This window comes from Macrotis lagotis, chromosome 7, assembly GCF_037893015.1.
Source record: "Macrotis lagotis isolate mMagLag1 chromosome 7, bilby.v1.9.chrom.fasta, whole genome shotgun sequence".
NCBI classification, from domain to species: Eukaryota; Metazoa; Chordata; class Mammalia; order Peramelemorphia; family Peramelidae; genus Macrotis; species Macrotis lagotis.
The window spans coordinates 192,376,660-192,397,145 of NC_133664.1; the positions used below are offsets into that span (position 1 = coordinate 192,376,660).

The following is a 20,486-nucleotide window of genomic DNA, read 5'->3' on the forward strand; positions in this document are numbered from 1 at the left end:
GAAAGTCTAAATTTAGATAAAACTATTCATTCTTTAAAATTCCATTATTGAAAAAAATCACTATACAAAGTTTAAAATATGTATTTTTGGGTAGGCTAGGTGGTGCAGTGGATAGAGCACTGGCCCTGGAGTCAGGAGTTCAAATCTAGCCTAAGACACTTAATTACCTAGCAGTGTGGCCTTGGGCAATCCATTGAACCCCACTGCCTTGCAAAAACCTAAAAAAAAAGTTTTTTTAAATATATTTTCATCTAACAAATGAATATTTTGTTGCATTTTATAATACTACAAATAAACTTACTTATACTTTCTATAATATTGGTGTATTTTAGCTTCATTTTTCTCCCATTAACTGAATATAAAATATTAACATAAAATGAAAGATACTTTATATTAAATTAGAGGAAAATTATTATCCCTAACACTGACTTCAGAACTAAGAAAATGTGGAGGGCCCAAGTTCAAATCTGACCTCAGATACTTAATAATTGCCTAGTTGCGTGACCTTGGGCAAGTCAATTAACCCCACTGCCTTAAATAAAATTAAAAGAATAAGAATAAAAAAAGAGTAAAACTTTAATTTTCACCAGAGCTGCCTTTTTCTAAAACTGCAAAGAAAGCATTTTAAATATCTATGAGCATTTTCTCTAATATTGTTAATATAGTTGTAGCTAAATTCAATGTATATTGAGTGCCTTTAAGGAGTCATGAAGTTTTGCAGCAGTTCTGTGGCACAGCTAACTGAAAATCCTAAGTTCAAATGTGTCCTCAAACACCAAGTGACTTAGGGCAAGTCATTTTACCTCTCTCAGATTGTTTTCTCATCCATAAAATTCGATTAATAATAGCACTTAACTCCAGAAGATCAAATAAGTAAAGCATTTTGCAAACCTTGAAGATCTAAGTAAATGCTAGCTAGCTACTATTACATGGAAAGTACTATTTGCCACTTATGGAGTTACAAAAATAAAGAACACTATCTTTCAGAGTCAAAGAACACAAGACTTGGGAGACTCTTCAGAGAGGAAAGAACTAATTCAATCTGCATCTGACCAAGGAGTCCTTGATAAGTGATTTCCCCAACTCTTTCCTGAAAGGAAAGATAGCCCATTTACATTGTTGGTTATCTCTATTAGGAAGTTTTTCCTTAGTGCAAATCTAAATTTACAACCTTTCCCCCAACTTCTAACTATTATTGATCCAAATTCTGGGGGCAAAAAGTCCAAGCTTAAGTTTTCTAATTCTACTTCCTACTACCTGACTAATAACAGTTCTTGAAATAATTTAAAATAGACATTATGCCCCTCCTAAGTTTTTTCCACACTAAACATTGCAAGATTCTTCAAATAATTCTTGGGGTGTGGCTTCCACCATCTTGGTAAGGGGACTACCTCTGAGAACTCTCCAGTTTGTCAATGTCCTAGACAATAAACATACCCAGTATGACCAAAGAAAAGTAAGACTAGGATCTCTTTTCCAGTTAGTCACCAACTTAGTAGAGGAAAATCAATAATTGCCTTCCAATTGATCCCCGCTGCCTTGAGATTTTCCTACTTCCAATTCATCCTCCAATTGGATCCCATCTTTTTTTTTTCAAGCCAATGGGGTTAAGTGGCTTGCCCAAGGCCACACAGCTAGGTAATTATTAAGTGTCTGAGGTTGGATTTGAACCCAGGTACTCCTGATTCCAAGGCCAGTGCTGTATTCACCTAGCCGCCCCCCCCCCCCTCCAATTGGATCCCAAAGAGATTTTCTTAATGTACTCTATGATCCAGCTACACAGGATTACTTGTTGTCCCTCATGGTCACTAAGTCCACTTTTATGCAATGGCTAGCCCTCATGACTGGAATTCTTTTAAGACTGGCTTCCTTTAAGACTTGACTATACACTCCACTCCACTTGCCTCTGAGGTTACCTTCTCTTTACTCTGTAATAGATCTTGCATGTTGCTATTTACCTGTAGTCCCCTTTTAGAATATTAGTTCCTGAGGGCAAGGACAATTTTTTTTGGCCTATCTTTGTATTCTCAATGCTCAACACAATACCTAGCACATAGTAAGCTCTTATCAAATACTCCTTCTTTGAAGAGTTAATTGACTTTGTTAAGCAGATATTAATTCTTTTGCCAGAAGGTTTCTTTGACTCATAAGCTTAAAATCCATTGAAATACTCAAATCATTTGCACATCTTCCTCAGATTTCGCTGATAATATTGTTTTTTTTTAAAACCCAAACCTAAGATTTTGTTCATCTTCATTAAAATTTTAAAAAATCTTTATTAAAATGATCAAAATTTTGGAAGTGGCCTGATATACTAACCTGTCAAGGTCTTTTTAATATCCTTTATCTAATGTAATTGACTAATTCCTCCCCACAAGTATATATGCAAATCTGAAAAGCAGCCCTTCCATCCAGATACACCTTTCTGAAACTCACTGATAAAATGTTAAACAGCATGAGGCCAAACAGATCACTGGCACATTATTAAAAACCTCTTTCCAAACTAAAGTCAAACCAATAATGTCTATTCTTGAGGCATAACCACTCAATCAAAGTCAATGCTATTACATGAATCATCTAAACCACTGCTCCCTATCTTGTCTCCAACAGTAGCATCAGTCTTTATCAAATGTATTTCCAAATTCTAAGCTAATTATATCTATAGTAGTTTTCTGACTATATTAGATATATGTGTATATACTAATATACTAGTATATATTATACTAGTATATGTGTCTATACTAGTATAATATATAGCTACACACACACACACACACACACACACACACACACAAGTATATAGCAACACTTAGAAAAGGAAATCAAGTTAGTATGGTATCACCTGTTTAGATAAAACCATGTTAGTTTTATGACTACTTCTTTTTCAATATTCACTATGGATTCCTTTAATGATCTTCTACTCATTGTCTATCACCAGCCCTGTCTTCTATCCTTCTATACATGCCTTTTTAAAAAAAATCCAAAGTAGCTACCATATTTCCCCATGTATAAGATGCACTCTTTTCAAAAAAAAAAATTGAGGTCTAAAATCTGGGAGTGTCTTATAAAGTGGTTGTAGATTTTTTTACCTGCATTTCCCACTTTTTCATGCTTGTTGTCTGCACTCATTGTTTTTCATTTGTTAGCAGTGTATTAGGTTACTTTTTGCCACCTTCTGCCCAGAAATGCTTCAGAAAAGATTTTTGTACCAGTGCCAAATTCAAGTTCAAAGTGATCCAGTTTGCAAAAAATGAATGGAAATCATGCTGCTGAACCTCAGTTTGGTCCTCCTCCAACTGAAAAAACAATCGGGGAAGAAGAAACCCTCCTGAAAACACCAGGGCAGAAGAAAGCCAGGAGAGGTAGGTCAGCCAAATGGCCTGAGTTAGAGGGGGAAAATTGAAGAGATGGATTGAAGAGCAAAGGGCAATTGAGATTCCTGTGTCCACAAAGATGGTTCAGTCATTGCTGATGGAAAAGAAGCCACTGATTTCAAAGGAAGACACAATTGGTGCCTCAGGTTCATGAAACAGAATGAACTAGACATGCACCAGAGTTGCCCAAAAGATACCTAAAAGCTATGAGCAGAAGGTCCTTGAATTTGATGATGAACAGTAACTAAAGTTCAACAACTTTATGTAATACATTTTTTTTCAAATTTCGGGCCCCCAAATTAAGGTGCATCTTATACATGGGAATATCTTATACATGGGGAAATATGGTAATATATTTATGTTTTATCTTCCTCAGCTAGGCTGTAAATTCCTTGAGGCCAAGGATTAATTATTTCATTATACCTAATAAAGCAACAGATCTGACAGTATTCCAAGTAACACTGTATAAATGCAAATAGTCATGTATCAGCATATTAATCTTTCCAAAATCACTATATCATCTTTAAAACAAATGACTGGAAGGGGTAACTAGATAGCACAAGTCCTGGAGTCAGTTGGATCTGAGTTCCAATGAGACCTCAGACACTTCCCACTTATCAATTGTGTGACCCTGGGCAAGTCACTTAACCCCAATTGCCTTGGGGGGGGGGAGAACCCATAATACTAGTGACAGGGAATTTCAAATCTAAACATTAAATTTCAGTTATATCTCAATGAAGTCATATTGGGATGAACACTGTATATACAATCAAAATGCTATCCTATTATCATTTTATAAAATCTTAACATTATAATAAAGAAAGCATCAATATTAATGTTCTGCTAAATAGTTTGAGAAAGTGCTGACTTATTCTACCAGCTAGCATTCAACACAGTTTCTGAGAATACTTTTGAGTTTTTTTGGTACTCAGTTAACTATGTCAAAAGCCATAATACACAAAAGGAAATTGGATCACAATATCATGAAGTCAATGACCAGTAATTAAAGGATGAATAAGCAGTCTTTTTCATAAGTAAGCAGTATTTCCAAATACGTTGTTAATTTCAAAACATGAAAGTTAGCTTCTATAATTTAAGCCAAGTCATATGACCAAGAGTAAGAATATAGAATATTTAGTATATGTGCTGCTGAAGGGAGCACAGAATATAGAATATTTAAAGCTATACAAAAGCTAGACACAAGTTGTAAAACTCTCTTTTAATAAAAATTGTCATAATAATAATTTCTCTTCAAAAGAAATATCAGAGAAATTAAAAATAAATGGCACTCCATTGTGAGGGGAATGTAAATGGAATCTAAACAGCAGAGTTAAGTCAAAGTGGAATGAACAGATTTGGAGACTACATACAGTTATTCATTCTCTAAGACACAAAGTATTCAGCATTTATCTTTAAGATAAATTTTTTTTAAGAATTACTTTTTTCTTTGGTGAAACTATTAAAAATTAAAAACTTTATGTTATAGATTATCCCCAATTATTACCTCATTCAAAACTTGACATTAATCCTTTAATGACTGCTTTTTCAGTCCACATTTCTTAGCCACAAGAGTAACCCAATTTCTTTTCTAAAAAATCCAAGTAAACTAGATACAGGTGCAAGGTGTCTGTGAACAACCTGTAACATTTAACCAAGGTGGAATTCTGAAGAATAAGATGTCATCAAGACATAGTGTGAGAGAAGATGGACTCATCATAAGGCAAGAGAAAGGGATGGTGGACAGGGTCTATCTCCAATGCTCTACTGGGGGTTATCATGATGAGAGAAAATGAAGAAACTTCCAGCAACTTGAATGGACACCCTGTGGAGAAGTTTTGAAAGAATGGACACAGGACAGGCAAGTAATGACAGGATGACAGGGTTACAATGTGCACTACTGGGGGAACTCCTCAACTGAAGAAATCACAGGTCCTTTTGAGAAAACTTCATCTAATAGGTGTGTCCATCCTGAAGTATGTGGGACTCAGAGTCATTTGTAATCATAATCACTGATGGTATGGATTGCATTAATTTCATGAATGGGTATTGAATTTTGTGTGCAATCTTGAGGGGGTTGCTGGACACTTTAGCCCAGAAGAGCGAAAAGGTTGGACACCCCTGATGGAGCACATCAAGTCAAAATGGCACCACAGAAAAAGTATCCTGGGTAAAGTATTTAATCAATGATCCTCAGTTTTATTTGTAAAATGGGGTTAGTAACCTCACAAAGTTGCTTTGAGTATCAAATGAAGTAACATATAGAAAGCATTTCACAAAACATTACAAAATGTAAGCTTATCCTTATGTTCTTTACCTACCCATTTAATAATCTTGTTTCCCCCTTCAAAAAAAAAATTTAGGATGAAGTCAGGCTGTCTTTTGTTAGTCACTGTGCACGGAATTTAAGGTTTGCTCAATCGCACTGAATCACTAATTCTTTTTTTTTTTTTAAGGTTTTTGCAAGGCAAATGGAGTTAAGTGGCTTGCCCAAGGCCACACAGCTAGGCAATTATTAAATGTCTGAGTTCAAATTTGAACCCAGGTCCTCCTGACTCCAGGGCCGGTGCTTTATCCACTGCGCCACCTAGCTGCCCCCACTAATTCTTTTTATTAAGGTTCACTAACTACATTCTAGAAGTTTACCAAATGGGCAGCTAGGTGGCACAGTGGTTAGGCCCTGGAGTCAGGAGGACCTGAGTTCAAATCTGAACTCAGACATTTAATAATTGCCTAGCTATGTGACCTTGGGCAAGTCATTTAATCTCATTGTCTTGCAACCCCCCCCCTCAAAAAAAGAATGAAGTCAAGAAGTCTAGAACTTTAGAAATTTTAGAAATTGTACCAGAGTTCAAATACAGTCTCAGACACTTGATTTATGCCATTTTCTCCCCTATTAAAAAAAAAAAGCAAAAAACCTAGACATTTATCCTTCTCCAATCTTCTCAGACCTTTCTGTTTTTCAAAGATCGGTTACAGAAACTTGGTAGACAAATATACCAGTTTTCCTATAGTACCCTCTGATGTAGATAATTGAGGTCTGTTGATCTGAATTTATCAAGGACAACCTTATGCTTTCTTACTATCTTCTCAATCTGAATATCAGCTTTCCATTAGCCACTGCTGTTTTGTCATTTCAGAACCAAAATTCTCCTTGGCAGAGAAAAATTCTTCAATATTCCAATGAATCATCAACATGGGTATTCCCTCCACCAATGAAGATTACAAATCAGCCTGCCCATCTAGTATATGACTCTAGTCATATCCTCCCATAAGCTTATAAATTCAGGCCCTCCCACTGATTGATTACCTTGGGGCTTTCCTAAATTTCTCCTGATTTGGAGGGCAACAAAGGAGTGAATAGCCCATTTCTTTCAATACACATTTACATCTTTTGCATCTTTCCTCCTTTAGAAGAATCTCTGCCTTTTCTTTATTTGTTTTTCAATTGCCCCAAGTAGCAGGTCCTTAAATGTGCTTCCCTCCTGTAGTCTCTGGTTTATCTTATGGGTTATTCATATGTATACTTGTGTATCAAAAATCACAATCACCTTATTGGTTTCCTTTTGGATTTTTTTTCACTTGTGAGTATCTATGTTGAAACTTTTCATTTTGGAGCTCATTGATTAGATTTGCAAGACTTCAGCAACACATTCTTACTAGCCCTAGTTAGGTAAATTCTAACTCTGTCCAATAACAGCCTATTGTTTCTGTACTTTTGATACATGGTCCAGAAATTTAAAAAACAAAACACAACTGACCACTCAAACTTTAAGCTTTCAAAAACATCTAACACATAATGTCTTATCTGAATTCAGAAAAAGATAATATGAAGTTGACACTGCAGATATTATCATTACCATTTTACAGATGAAGAAACAGCTTCAAAATGGAAAAATGACTTGCCGATGGCAATACAGCAAGCATAGCAGGCCAAAATTCTTTCCATTATACCAAAATGCATCCCTTCAAAGGGCTTCAGAGAATAAATTGTCAACTTAAGATATTACAATTTTCTAAATATATCTATTCAATTACATTGTCAGTATTAATTGCATTGTCTTTTCACATAGCTATTTTAAAATTAAGTGTTTACAAACATTAAAATAATATGCTGAAAATTCTACTATAACTACCATTCTTTGAAATTTCAGGTAGGTAGGGGCAATAGGGTGCTGCAATGCATAGAACACTTGTTAGTCCTTTGCTGTCCAAGAGGAGGACCAAGACATTTGGGAGGTGATGCCATGACAATCACATGAGTTGGATTTAAGTGAAGGGGTGCTGTTCTAAGTCCCCAGCCTCACTTTCTCCTCCAGAACCATCTGGGTCCAGAGGCCAGATATGAATTAGGACAACTGGAGATGATCTTGGATACAGTGGGAGATCTTGGCCTTTTAAAGCTAAGATCTTTCCCAGGGAACCAGGAGGACCAGAGTTCAAATCTAGTCTCAAGACCTGATATCTATTAGCTGTGTGACCCTGGGCAAGTCACTTAACTGTCTCTCAAAAAAAAAATTCATCTAGATAAACCTGAGTTCAGCCCCAGTCTCACACACTGAATTAGCTGTCACTTAAACATCAGCCTGCTTCAGTTTTTTCAACTGCAAAATGAAGATAATAATAGTGCAACAGTATAATTTTCCAGAGTTGTGATCAAATGAGATAATATTTGTACAGCATCTGGCACATAATTCTTAAATGCTTGTTTTATTCTTTTCTTCCTATATAAAATCAGAGAACTCAAGTTTGAATTCAGCCTTGCCAATTACTACCTGTGTGACCAAGTTATACCATATCCCTGGTCCTCAGTTTCCTCATTCAAAAAAAACGAAACAGATGAACTAGATGTCATTTGAGATTCCTTCCAGCACCAAAACTATGACCTTAAAATTCAAATACAGAGGTTTCTACCACTTAAACTAGAAAATAATAATACATTCTTTTAGTAGACATATTAAGACCTTCACTGAAAAACAATATACAAAAGAAATTTGGTATTCCTTCCATGTCAACACTCATTTTAACATTAACTGAAACCAGCACTAGAAAACAGTATGGAAACTATGCTCTCTTTATTAGTCCTACCTCCTGAGTCAATAATAATGAGATATAGTATATCTCCTCTACCATGAATTCATTTATAATGCTATTTCCCTGAATTTGTGAAAGGAGGAAAAAATTCCAGAGTAGGATCAATTTATCAATCTGTTTCTATGAGTCTTTCATCTTTCATCCCATTCCCACCCACTCCAACAAAAGCAAGCATTCTTAATAATTCACACAATAGATGCCATCTGACATCTTTACATAATTATGCTGTGAAAAGTTCAAAGACATTTAAAAGTAATAAAAGCTCTCCATATAGGCCAAGTTGCAAAACAACAAAGAATCAAGTTCAGGAAACTCTACCATGGTAAAGTTACATAGTTATTGCAAAATTCTCAACGAGACCTGCTGATTATAGGAATCGTCTGAAAATGAGGAGGGCACTCTAGTAAATTTGGCCCTGAATTAAAAAAAAAAAAATTCAAGTATTGTAATCATCTCAACAATTACTAAGTACATTAGTTGAAAGATCAAGGGAAAGAATAATTGTATTTGGAGTAATCAGTTTTAAAAGGCAAGACTACTCACCACTACTTTCAAATTCTATCCTTTTATTTAAATAAATAAAACACAGCACTTGTCAAAAAAAGTACATGTCAGAGAAAGGACTTGAACCCAGGTCATTTCAGCATCAGAGGAGGGTCCTTTATCCACTACACCAGAATACAAAGGAAAAATTTAAATGCAACTGGAAAATATTTTTTGTTTTGTTTTTAGGTTTTTGCAAGGCAAATGGAGTTAAGTAGCTTGCCCAAGGCCACACAGCTAGGTAATTATTAAGTGTCTGAGACCGGATTTGAACCCAGGTATTCCAATGTGCCACCTAGCCACCCCACAAGTGGAAAATATTTAACAAAATAAATTAAGATAAAAGAGACCAAACAATAGTGTTAGTATCTGGTTTTCTAAGGCTTGGTATAGTATCCCTTATTTTTGTGAGTTTGATACCACTGAAACACATCATGTTGCCTCTCATACTACCTTTTACTCTCTTATTCAGTCTGTTCACTGTTCATCATTAAAAAGTCTGAGAAATAAATTCAAATTGATCCCTTTTGCTTTAATTAAAAAGACAAACATGGAAGGGGAGGCCTTATTTGTGGGATGAGGAATTCATTCCCATAGATACATGTGCCCAAAATATCAACAGATTCAAAGAACAAATATTAAAGTTCTAAATGCAATAATTTATATTTTATATTATTTTTGCATATATATTACATATTCAAGTTTTTTTTTTTCTGGCTGCTGAAAATTTGAACTGCTACATTTCCAATTCAACAAGATACTAGTCAGGCAATTTTATAGACCACTTCAAAAGTCTTGCTTTGTTCAAATTCCAATAGAATATACAACAGAGAGTGAACTAAAAATACTTTTTTTTACCTTTATACAACAAAATGCATTAAAGTCAATTATCAAAACACCAACATGAAGTATCAGAACATAAATAACTTACTTTATATAATATCTTGCTCCTTCAAAAGTATATGCTTCTTCCCAACCAGTAGGCAAATCTAAAATATATATATATATATACATAAAATTAATATAATTTCAGTTAGAAAAAAAATCAAGTCATTAGTTTTCATGATCAGCTACTCTTGCTTGTTAAATGTATTTCTAAGCTAGAAAGATGTTTAACCGATAATGAACATAAAAGAGAACATTCTTGTTATTATTTGGCTATTCTTCAATACTTCAGGTTTCATTCATTAAGTATAATGATCCTGATCACAACCCATCCATGCCTTTGTATTATGTTTTCATGAGCTTCTGTGGTCAAAAACATTCAACACCTAATGGCCAAACTTCTGGTAACTAGCTTCTTCAAACCTAACTAGGCTGGTCCTCTTATGACACACAGTCCATCATCAGATACACAACAGCTTGTATGTATATAATCAGGCTCTAATTTGGCTATTAATTTAGTGGTTTAAACAAGGTATTGCAGTTGCTTTATTTAACTGGAAAACTAACCACAAAATCAAAGCCAATTATCCAAACCAATTATTCTTTTAGATTTAGATATGAAGGGGAATGTAAGAGAGGGGACTCATCTAAACAGTACTAGCCTTAGATATTTTTTTAAAATGGCTTAGAAATTTCCCACCAAATTCCACATGCCACCTTTCTCTTGGGCACATTAATTTTCAGTTTTCTTATTTAGGACATATCCGTAAGTAGTTTTAAATAAAGGGAAGAACTTTCTGAGTACTATATTAAAGATAAATATGACAGCACAAATTTAAAAGCATATAATATTTTCAATTTTTGACCTTTCCAAAGATATGGAGTTCCAAAATGACAACATTCCTATTAAACCTTAATCTCTCTCTCTCTCTCTCTCTCTCTCTCTCTCTCTCTCTCTCTATATATATATATATATATATATATATATATCAAACTATGGTAACATTATGTATTACATGATATTTGTTAATAAATGATTAAATTTTAATTCTCTTCCCTGCAAGATGTAACAGACTGATTTGAGTCAAGGACAAGAAAACGAGAATAATTTAAAGTGGATACCCTACAAAAAAGGAACAGATTTTTCTCTACACACAGAAGATATTAGATGGAGTGGAGAGATATGACAAGGAGGGTAATCTTTGTAGTGTGATTACAGGTCTCTGTCCTCCCACCTTTTCTATTTGCTTTTCTCTGTACACCCTTCTTTGACATCTGTAGAGACCTCCTTCCCCAAAATTACTTTTCTTCCTTGCCTCTAGCTTTTTACAACCCCCATTTTCTCAGCTAAGGTCTGGCCTCTCCTGATTTCACCCGGGTTTCAAGAGTATGAAATCAATCAATATATTTTAAATTGACTTTTCCATGTACATGTTGCTTCCACTCAATAAAATGTAAATCTTTTGAGATCAGGGTTTATTTTTGCCTTTGTCTTAACGTCCCCATCACTTGGACAACGGTAAATGCCTGTTGAATTGAATAGAATAATCAAAGCAAGCAATCCAAAAGTATAATTTCCACCTTATTTTAGTGCTTCTTTAAATGTCAAACTGTATTGTGTTGTATTAAGTGATTTTATTAATATCAAAAGAGGCAAACAAAGAGCAGATATCCAAAGACCGAGACTGAAAGACAATGACAGGACACAGGCTAGCGGGGTCTTAAGTGTATTTGCCTGAAAACCCTAAATGCCTATTACGAACTTTTCCTTTCTTCCACTCTCTGCCTCCTCCACCTTTCTGCAAATTTAGAGAGATTAGTCACTAAACTGAACACTATCACATTTCTTCAATGTTCTTCTTGGCGACTTATAATAATGAGAACTAATAAAAAACTAGTGAAGGAGGAGCTCAGTCGCCTCCCACCTACACCGCACGTCCTTCCAGCCTTTGGAAGTCTCTTCAGGATGGAGTCAGAAAGAAAAACCATGCAACATATTCTAAGACAAACAAGTTTCACTAGTGTAAACAAAGAATGACAAAGGAAAGCTGAAGCGGCATTTCTGCTCCAGCTCTCTTTGCATTCAACTTGCACCCGGAATTCTGAACCCTCCCCTGGCTTGCCCACTCTCCGGGGGGACAGCCGCTCCCCTCCGGGCCGGGCTAGACCCCCGGCATCTGCAGCGGGCAGAATCCTCCTGCAGCTCCAGGGGCGGCCTCCCGGGAGGAGGAGGAGGAGGAGGAGGAGGAGGAGGTAGGGGAGAGAAGGGGAAAGCTTTTTTCGGCTCTTCTGTCGCAGAAAAAGAGCAGCCGCTCCCCCAAGTCCTCACCTCCCCCCTCTCCTCTGCAATCGCCCACCCCGAAGGGGCAGACGGCACGAAGCCACGACCCCGGGGAAGAGCGGCCGGCAGGGAGGGGTGGGGGCTGGGATGAGGGGGTGCCGAGCCCGAGGCGGGGGCCGGCGGGGGCTCGGGCGTGGACAGACGAGGGTGGGGGTCCCCGGCCCTCGCCCCCTGGCGGGCGCAGGTGGCTCGCGGGGGTCGGGACGGCGCGGTTACCTGCGCTCTGCCGCCGGTGCCCGGTGACCACGGCCTCGCCCGTGACGGGGTGCAGCCAGGTGGTGCTCTTCGCCTCCTCGCTGCGGGAAGGGAGACAGACGGGGACGTCAGGGGCGGGCGCTCCCTCCTCACTCCGGCCCCGCAGCCCCTCTCCCCTCGCAGCCCCGGCCTACCCCTCCCGCCCCCCCCCCCCCCGCCGCCTTCCCGGGCTCTTTTACTTGATGAAAAACACGCGGCCGCCTTTGGTGATCCCGTAGGTCCAGGTCGGGGGCAGGGAGCAGATCCACTCCAGGTTCAGATCCGCCGCCATGTCTGGTCCCGAGCCGCCGCCGCCGCCGCCGCCGCCGCCGCCGCCTTCTCCTGCGGCCCGGAGCGCAGGCCAGGGAGGGAAGGAAGGGGAAAGCAGGGCGGGGGGCCGGAGGGAGCGAGCACGGCCACGAGGCGCGCCCCCGCCACGCCGCCCCCTTCCGCTCCTCCCCTCCCCCTCCCCCAGCGCCGCGCCCGGCAGCGGGGCCGGCGCTCCGGCAGGGGCGGGGGCTGCGGCGGAGCCGGGGGCGGGGCGGGGCCCGAGTCTCCGCCCCCTGACGTCTCCTTTCCGGGGGGGAGGGGCGCGAGCCCGGCCACGCCTCCTCCCTCCCTCCCACTCGGGATCTAGTGGGGAAAGGGAAAAAAAAAAAGCTCCGGCCCGGAGACCCCCCCCCCCCCCCCCCCCCCCGCCAAGCCCGGCCCTCGGGATGCTCCGCTGCGGAAAAGCGACCCCCAAACACCCCCCTGCGGGAGCCGCTGTATGAGCGGTTACTGGACAGTCCACGATTGTGTGTGCTGGTTAAGGACGGCTTGTTCCTTAAAAAAACAAACTAGGAAGACTTCGTACATCTTGTGCCAGACAAGCAAAGGCTGGGTCCGGGTCCGAGCCCAGGAAAAGCTGCCCAGTCGCCAGACGTGGACAAGTTGCTCCTTGTCTTTGCTTCCAGCCCCTTAGCTGCTACACTTTTTTAAAATGGACTTTTCCTTCTTTTTTTGGACTTTTCCTTCTTTTTTTTGGACTTTTCCTTCTTCTTTTGGACTTTTCCTTCTTCTTTTGGACTTTTCCTTCTTTTTTTGGACTTTTCCTTCTTCTCTTTGGACTTTTTTCTTCTTTCTTGTTGGACTTTTCCTTCTCTTTTTGTTGGACTTTTCCCCCTTTACTTTGGACTTTTCCTTCTTTCCCAACACCCCAAGGGTTGCCTCTCATTGGCTCTGCCTATCCAGCCGTCAGTACTCGCAGTTACCTGAGCTCCTTTGTCCCAAGCCCGAGATGAGTCATTTCAACCGGCTGCACAAGGTTCAAGACTAAGGACGACCTGGTAGTCAAAGGATACGCTGCTTTCAGTGACTTCGGGATATTGTTTTTTTCTTTCATCCTTCACAATAGCAAAAAGAGGTGGATCATCTTACTTGGATTGAAAGGAACTACCACAAAAGCAGGTTAAGTGGCTTGGCCAGAGTCACATCCAGTACAGGAGATGGAGCTCCAAGGAAATCTTTTTCATTTATTCCCTAATCCTTGTAAGTTATGGTTCAGGATCTCAGCTCCGGCTCATAATGACCAAATTCAATCTTTGAGGCTTCTCAACAATAACAGTCCATACTACCTATCTTGGATAACCACTGGGAACATGAGAAATGTCTCAAAAGACAACACTCTAGTTAAATTGCCGTCATAGAACTGATGTTGACTGTAGTGAAGAGACATGATCCTCAGAGAGAAGCAAGCTGAGGGACCCCAGAGACAAGTAGGCAAGCCTATCAAGCCCACCAAGTTATTGCTCCTTCTGCCTATGTTGGTCACAATCTTAACAAAGAAGTTTGTTTTTAAAAGAACTAAGTGATACAGCAAGAGATAATGTTTACAACCTGCCTTGTTTTTTCTTTTCTTTTTTTTAACTAAAGATTTTATTTGAATTTTACAATTTTCCCCCAATCTTAGTTCTCTTCCCCCCCCCCCCCACAGAAAGCAATCTGTCAATCTTTACTTTGTTTCCATGTTGTACATTGATCCAAATTGAGTGTGATGAGAGAGAAATCACATCCTTAAGGAAGAAACAAAAAGTATACAAGATAACAAGATCGGACAATAAGATATGGGGTTTTTTTCCCCTAAAAGGGAATAGTCCTTGAACTTTGTTCAAACTCCATGGCTCTTTATCTGGATACAGATGTATTCTCCATTGCAGACAGCCCAAAATTGTCCCAGATTGTTGCACTGATGAGTCCATCAAGGTTGATCATTGCCCCCATGTTGCTGTTAGGGTGTACAGTGTTTTTCTGGTTCTGCTCATCTCACTCAGCATCAGTTCATGCAAATCCCTCCAGGCTTCCCTGAATTCCCATCCCTCCTGGTTTCTAATAGAACAATAGTGTTCCATGACATACATATACCCAGTTTGCTAAGCCATTCCCCAATTGAAGGACATTTACTTGATTTCCAATTCTTTGCCACCACAAGCAAGGCTGCTATGAATATTTTTGTACAACTGATGTTTTTACCCTTTTTTATCATCTCCAGGGTATAGACCCAGTAGTCTGCCTTGTTTTTTCAAGCAGCTCTCCTACCTCCAAGACTAATGTCTCCTTTCCTCAAAGCTTAGTGGAAACTCACTTGTTCCCAATGTAGCCTTAGTTTAATGACAGCTCTCTTGATAGGCTTCCCTATTTGTCTCTGGGGTCCCTCAGCTTGCTTCTCTCTGAGGATCATGTCTCTTCAGTATAGTCAACATCAGTTCTATGTCAGCAATCTAACCAATCCTAGCAGGCTCTTGCTCCCCAGGGTTTCTTGTCCAGCAGTGCAACTAATTTTGCCTGCTGATTCCTTCTCCTCATAGCTGCAAAACCTTCACTGAGCACCCTAGAGCTCCATTTCTCTCCTGGGAAGGAAAATAACTGTTCCCTCAGTCAATTGGTAGGAAAAATATTGTTTCCAAAAGGAAGACAGAGAAGCAACAGCATCTTTAACTGTTCTCCATCCTTTCAGCATCTCCTTTCATAGCTATGGGAGGGGAACCCTCAGTTGCTCAGTGGAGAAAACATCTCATGCATAAGCCTCATTAGGAAACTTCCTTTCCCCATGCTGCTACCCGTTAGGAGACAATTTTCTGTAGCATAAAAGATTCTTTTCATTCTAATCATTGTTATAGATTTCTGTCCTCTTCTATACAGAGGTGAAAAAAAGTAAGCTTTAATTCCATCCCCTTCTTTTTTGTTTCTCTGAACTATCTTCTTTCATTTCACTATTTTCTCTCAGAACAATTGCTTTTCAACTTTTCATCCACAGCCCAATTCAGGGGAGAAAAATTACTCTTTTTTTAATTCATCAATCAATCAATCAACATTTATTAAGAGCCTATATGGACTATCTTGGTGATTCAAAAAGAGGTAAAGACGATCACTGCCCTCAAAGAGTTTACAATCTAACAGGGGAGACAGCATGCAAACAAATCTACAAAGCAGGGCAGCTAGGTGTTGCAGTGGATAGAGCACTGACCCTGGAGTCTGGCGGACCTGAGTTCAAATTTGACCTCAAACACTTAATGATTGCCTAGCTGTGTGACCTTGGGCAAGTCACTTAACCCCATTGCCTTGCCAAAAAAAATGTCTACAAAGCAAGCTATATACAGGATAAATAGAAAAATAATTAAAAAGAGAGAAGGCATTGGAATTAAAAGAAGTAGGGAAAGGCAATACCCATTCTGGGTATTGAATTCTCTTTGTGAACCTTGAGGGGTTTGTCTTTGGTGATGGGGCTCAGAAAAATTAAAAAGTTAGACATCTTTACTTCGGAATTAATGAACTGAAGTGGCTATAAGGTACAAAGTAGAAAGTGACTCAGAAGGCTTGGGTTTGAATCCTGGCTCTTCTACTTATTACATGTGTGACTTTGGGAAAATCATTTACCCTCTTTAGACTTCAGGTTCCTCATAAAATAAGAGAAAGAAAGATGTGGGTAGAGGATAGAGGAAGAAAAGAAGAGTAGTAGTAGCTGGTAATTCTCTTCTCATGGGTAGTGACTGAGGCAGCTATTTATTAACCCATTAAAAAAAGGAATATTTTCATCCTGGGTAATTTATTGAAGATATTCTAGAGAATTTCTCAAGAATCCCATCAAAATAGATGACAACAGCCTATTTCACCTTAAAAAAAGCTGATAATATATTTTCCAAGTATCCTGCAAATCTGATCAAAATGGACATTAAACCAAAAGGATAAGGGAGGGAAAAACTATAGAGAGGAGCCATCAAAAAAAATTGCTGAAGTATTAACCCAGAAATTCACAGGAGCCAAGAAAGAAGCCAGTAGTAACATCCATGGCCTCAAATCTCTCTCTCTCTCCCTCTCTGTATATATATGTATATATAATATATATATATATATATATATATATATATATATATATATATATATATATATATTCAAAGTTTAGGCAATAAGCAATGAAAGGGAGAGGGGGAGGAGACAGAATTTGACCTTGATATAGGAAGACATGTTAGAATGAAACTTATCACTGGACTATGGCTCTGGATGAATATATTTTATTGAAAAGAAAAAGGATGAAAAAAGAGGAGAGGAAATTAGCATTGTATTTGAAAACACAGTGTCAAGTAAGAAAATCCGGGAACCATATGAAGGTGGATTCTCATGAAAGAATCTATTTGAAGGAGGAAGAAACAGAAGCTATTTTTAACATTGGATGGAAAGAAGAAATTGATAAGGAGTTTGAGAAACAAATCACAACCCTGGCATAATATATAACAGTGATTGGGGGTGGGGCAGAATTTAATTGTCCAGAATTATAAAGGTCTCTCTCTGCCAAAAACAGGGGACCTAATAACTTTTTTAAAGGTAATCAGAGTTAACTGACTTGTCCACAGTCACAAATTAGAAATTATTGTGGTTGGAGTGGAATTCCTGTTCTCCTGACTCCAGGGCTAGTACTCCATTCATTGTATCACCAAGTTGCCTTTAACTAAAAACTTTTAACTTTGTCTTAGTGGTAGTTTCACCAATGAGAGGAAATTTTATTCTTGATCTGATTGATCCTAACAGGGAAGGACCAAGGTACAAGTGATGGAAATCTTGGGGGATGTAACTATTCCCTCCTAAAAGTTGTAAGAGAGACAAAGGATAAATAGGGACATAGCCTGACTTGAGATTTGAGGAAGGTAGATTTCAGAGGAGATAGGATGCTACAACTAAAATGGTTCAGGGGGAAATCCTTTTAGTAGAAATGGGAGATGCTCCAGAATGAAATTCTGAAGACATAATAGAAAGCTATTCCAGTGATGAAGGGAAAAAAGGAATTGGAAACAAACATCTTATATTTTTAAGAGAAATATATGGAAGATGAAAATCAAAGCTAGGTTAACCCAGAATGACTATTAAAGTGTAGAAGGATGTGTAATGAATGAGCTGAGGCTGGCAAGTGAAGGCAAGGATATAGGAATTTTGTAAAATTTAAAAAGTTAAAAGAAATTAAATTAAAGAAATTAAAAGAAAAAAAGTATCCAAGTAGGAATAGAAATCTTTGTTTGAGTTGATGATCAGTCAGTAAATAAACATGTATTAAATACTTACTACTGCCAGGTACCGTGCTAAACTCCAGGAATATGAGTATGAAAAAGAAAGCCATTTAAGTGAATTTAACCAGAAATTATTTTTTTTTTTTAGGTTTTTGCAAGGCAAACAGGGTTAAGTGGCTTGCCCAAGGCCACACAGCTAGGTAATTATTAAGTGTCTGAGACCAGATTTGAACCCAGGTACTCCTGACTCCAAGGTCAGTGCTTTATCCACTACACCACCTAGCCACCCCTAACCAGAAATCATAAAACAATGACAGTCAGGGAGTTGAATTTGAAGATAAGAAGATTGTAAGAGAACATCTGGCTAGCCTTGATAAATTCATGTCAGTTTGGCTAAGATTAACTGAATCCTTGGATCCCCAAAGAACTGCAGATGTAGGTTCTAAGCCTTTGAGTGAAATGTGAAAGATCATGGAAAATGGAGGGATAACACAAAATTGGAGAACAAATGTTGCAATTTTCAGAAAAGGAAGAGTCTGCAATTGTATTTCTAGGAATACAATTTCTTTGATTCCTGGGAAGAGTGGATCATTAAAGAGATAATTGATTCATTATCATACTCAAAAAGCATTTATTAAATAATTATTATATATATATGTATGAGTGAATATGTATACATAAACACACATATATATTATATTTGCAGAGAGAGAGAGAGAGATTATATGTAAATATTAGAATAAGGGAGGTTAGGAAAGAATTCTTACAGAAGTTAGGATTTTAGCTGTAATGGGAAGAAACCAACGAAACCAGAATGACAGTTCCAGCCTTGGAGACAGCAAGAAAAAATACATAGAATTGATAGATATAGTGTCTATGCAAGAAAGAGCAAGAAGATCCTTGTCACTGGATCTCAGAGTATGTAAAAAGATTGGAATGGTAGGAAGGATTCAGTTATGAAGACCTTTAAAAGCCAAATTGACAGTCTTATATTTGATGGGATAATAGAGAACTACTGGAATTGACTGAATGGGTGAATGACATGGTCATACTTCTGTTTTAGAAAGATGGCTTTTACAGACGAGTGGAGGATGGATTGGAGAGAAGAGAGACTTGAGGTAGGGAGATTGATTTTAAGGCTGTGACAATAGTCCATGCATGAGATGGTGAAGGTAGTGTCAGAGGAGAGAAAGGCCATATAAAAGAAATGTAATAAATGCCAAAATGACAGGACTTGACAATTGAATGACTATAGGGGTGGAAAGGAGATGTGAGAGAGTGAATAAAGTGGAAGGATAGTGGTACCCTTAATATAATATAGAAGATAGGAAGAGCAGAGGTTGAGGAGCAGAGTGGATGATAAGTTCAGTTTGGGATATGTTGATATTAAAATATCTATAGATCATCCAATTCAAGATATTCTATAGGAAATTGGAGATATAAGAGTGACAGTCTGTAGAGCTGGATAAGTAGATCTGAGAATCATCTACATTGAGATAGTAAATGAAACTTGGAGCTTACAAGGTCATCAAGCATAGTAATAGAGAGAGAAGAGGGAAAAGAGGGCCCAGTATAGACCCTTGGGGGATGCCCATGGGGATCCTCAGGGGTGACATTGATGAAATTCTAGCAAAGGAAATTAAAAAGGAGTGATAAGACAGGTAGGAGGGGAATCAGTAGAGACTGTATCCCAAAAAAGCCAGAGAGAAGAAAGTATCAGGAAGAAGATGATCAATAATATCAAAATGTGTAAAGGTTAAGTAGGATGAGAATTGAAATAAGGCCATTAGTTGGGGCAATTAGTATATTAGTAATTTTGGAGAGAGCAGGTTTGGTTGAATGATGAAGTTGGAACAATAGTACAAAGAGTTACGAAGAGAGGAGAAAGAAAAGAATTGGGGGCACCCACTGGAGATAGCTTTCTTAAGGAGTTTAGCCAGGAAAGGGAGGAGCTAGAAAGGTTGATTCAAGTGAGGGCTTTTTGAAATTAAGGGAGACCTGGAGACATATGGGCATGTTTGTAAGGAAGCACTGATTACAAAAAGCCAGCATGATTCATCCAGAACAGGTAATGCTAGACTAATTTTATTTGGCAGGATTATTAAATTGGTACTTGAAGGGATTACTCTTGATGTTGTTTGCCTAGATTTTAGCAGACATTTTAATAAAGTATCTCATATTATTGTTGTGTAGAACAAGTGGTATCAAACAAATAGAAATGGATCCCTGCTGAAACATATTACCCTAGAAAACCACAAATTAACATTTTCTATATTGTTCTATATTTTTATTTATTTTGGTAAACATTTCTCAATTACATTTTTTGTTTGGGCTTCACTGGGAAGTTTTGATGACCTCCACAAGTTTGTCTCCTATAGTGTAGGAAGCAATGTGGATCAGACAATAATACAATTGAAAAAATTCACAACTAGTTAATAGTCTGACTTACAGTGATTATCAGTGGTTCAGTGTCAATGTGGA

General features: G+C 38.4%; 1 protein-coding gene across 17 annotated transcripts in view; it reads right to left on the minus strand.

Moving 5' to 3' along the window:
• Window positions 1–12,936, minus strand: part of PLEKHA5 (pleckstrin homology domain containing A5) — a 273,478-nt gene extending 260,542 nt beyond the window's left edge. For 15 of the 17 annotated variants that reach the window (XR_012470161.1, XM_074194330.1, XM_074194326.1 and 12 more), the window contains exons 1-3: window positions 12,669–12,804; window positions 12,451–12,530; window positions 9,940–9,997 (exon numbers count right to left, since the gene is read on the minus strand). Coding sequence is in view for 14 of the 17 variants with exons in the window: in XM_074194330.1 (XP_074050431.1) it covers window positions 9,940–9,997; window positions 12,451–12,530; window positions 12,669–12,760 (230 nt within the window). In the remaining 3 variants the exon portion in view is untranslated. Of the gene's footprint in view, window positions 1–9,939; window positions 9,998–12,450; window positions 12,531–12,668 lie in introns of those variants that run through there. The other 2 variants (XM_074194331.1, XM_074194328.1) reach the window with 2 other exon arrangements.
• Window positions 12,937–20,486: the final 7,550 nt, after the last annotated feature.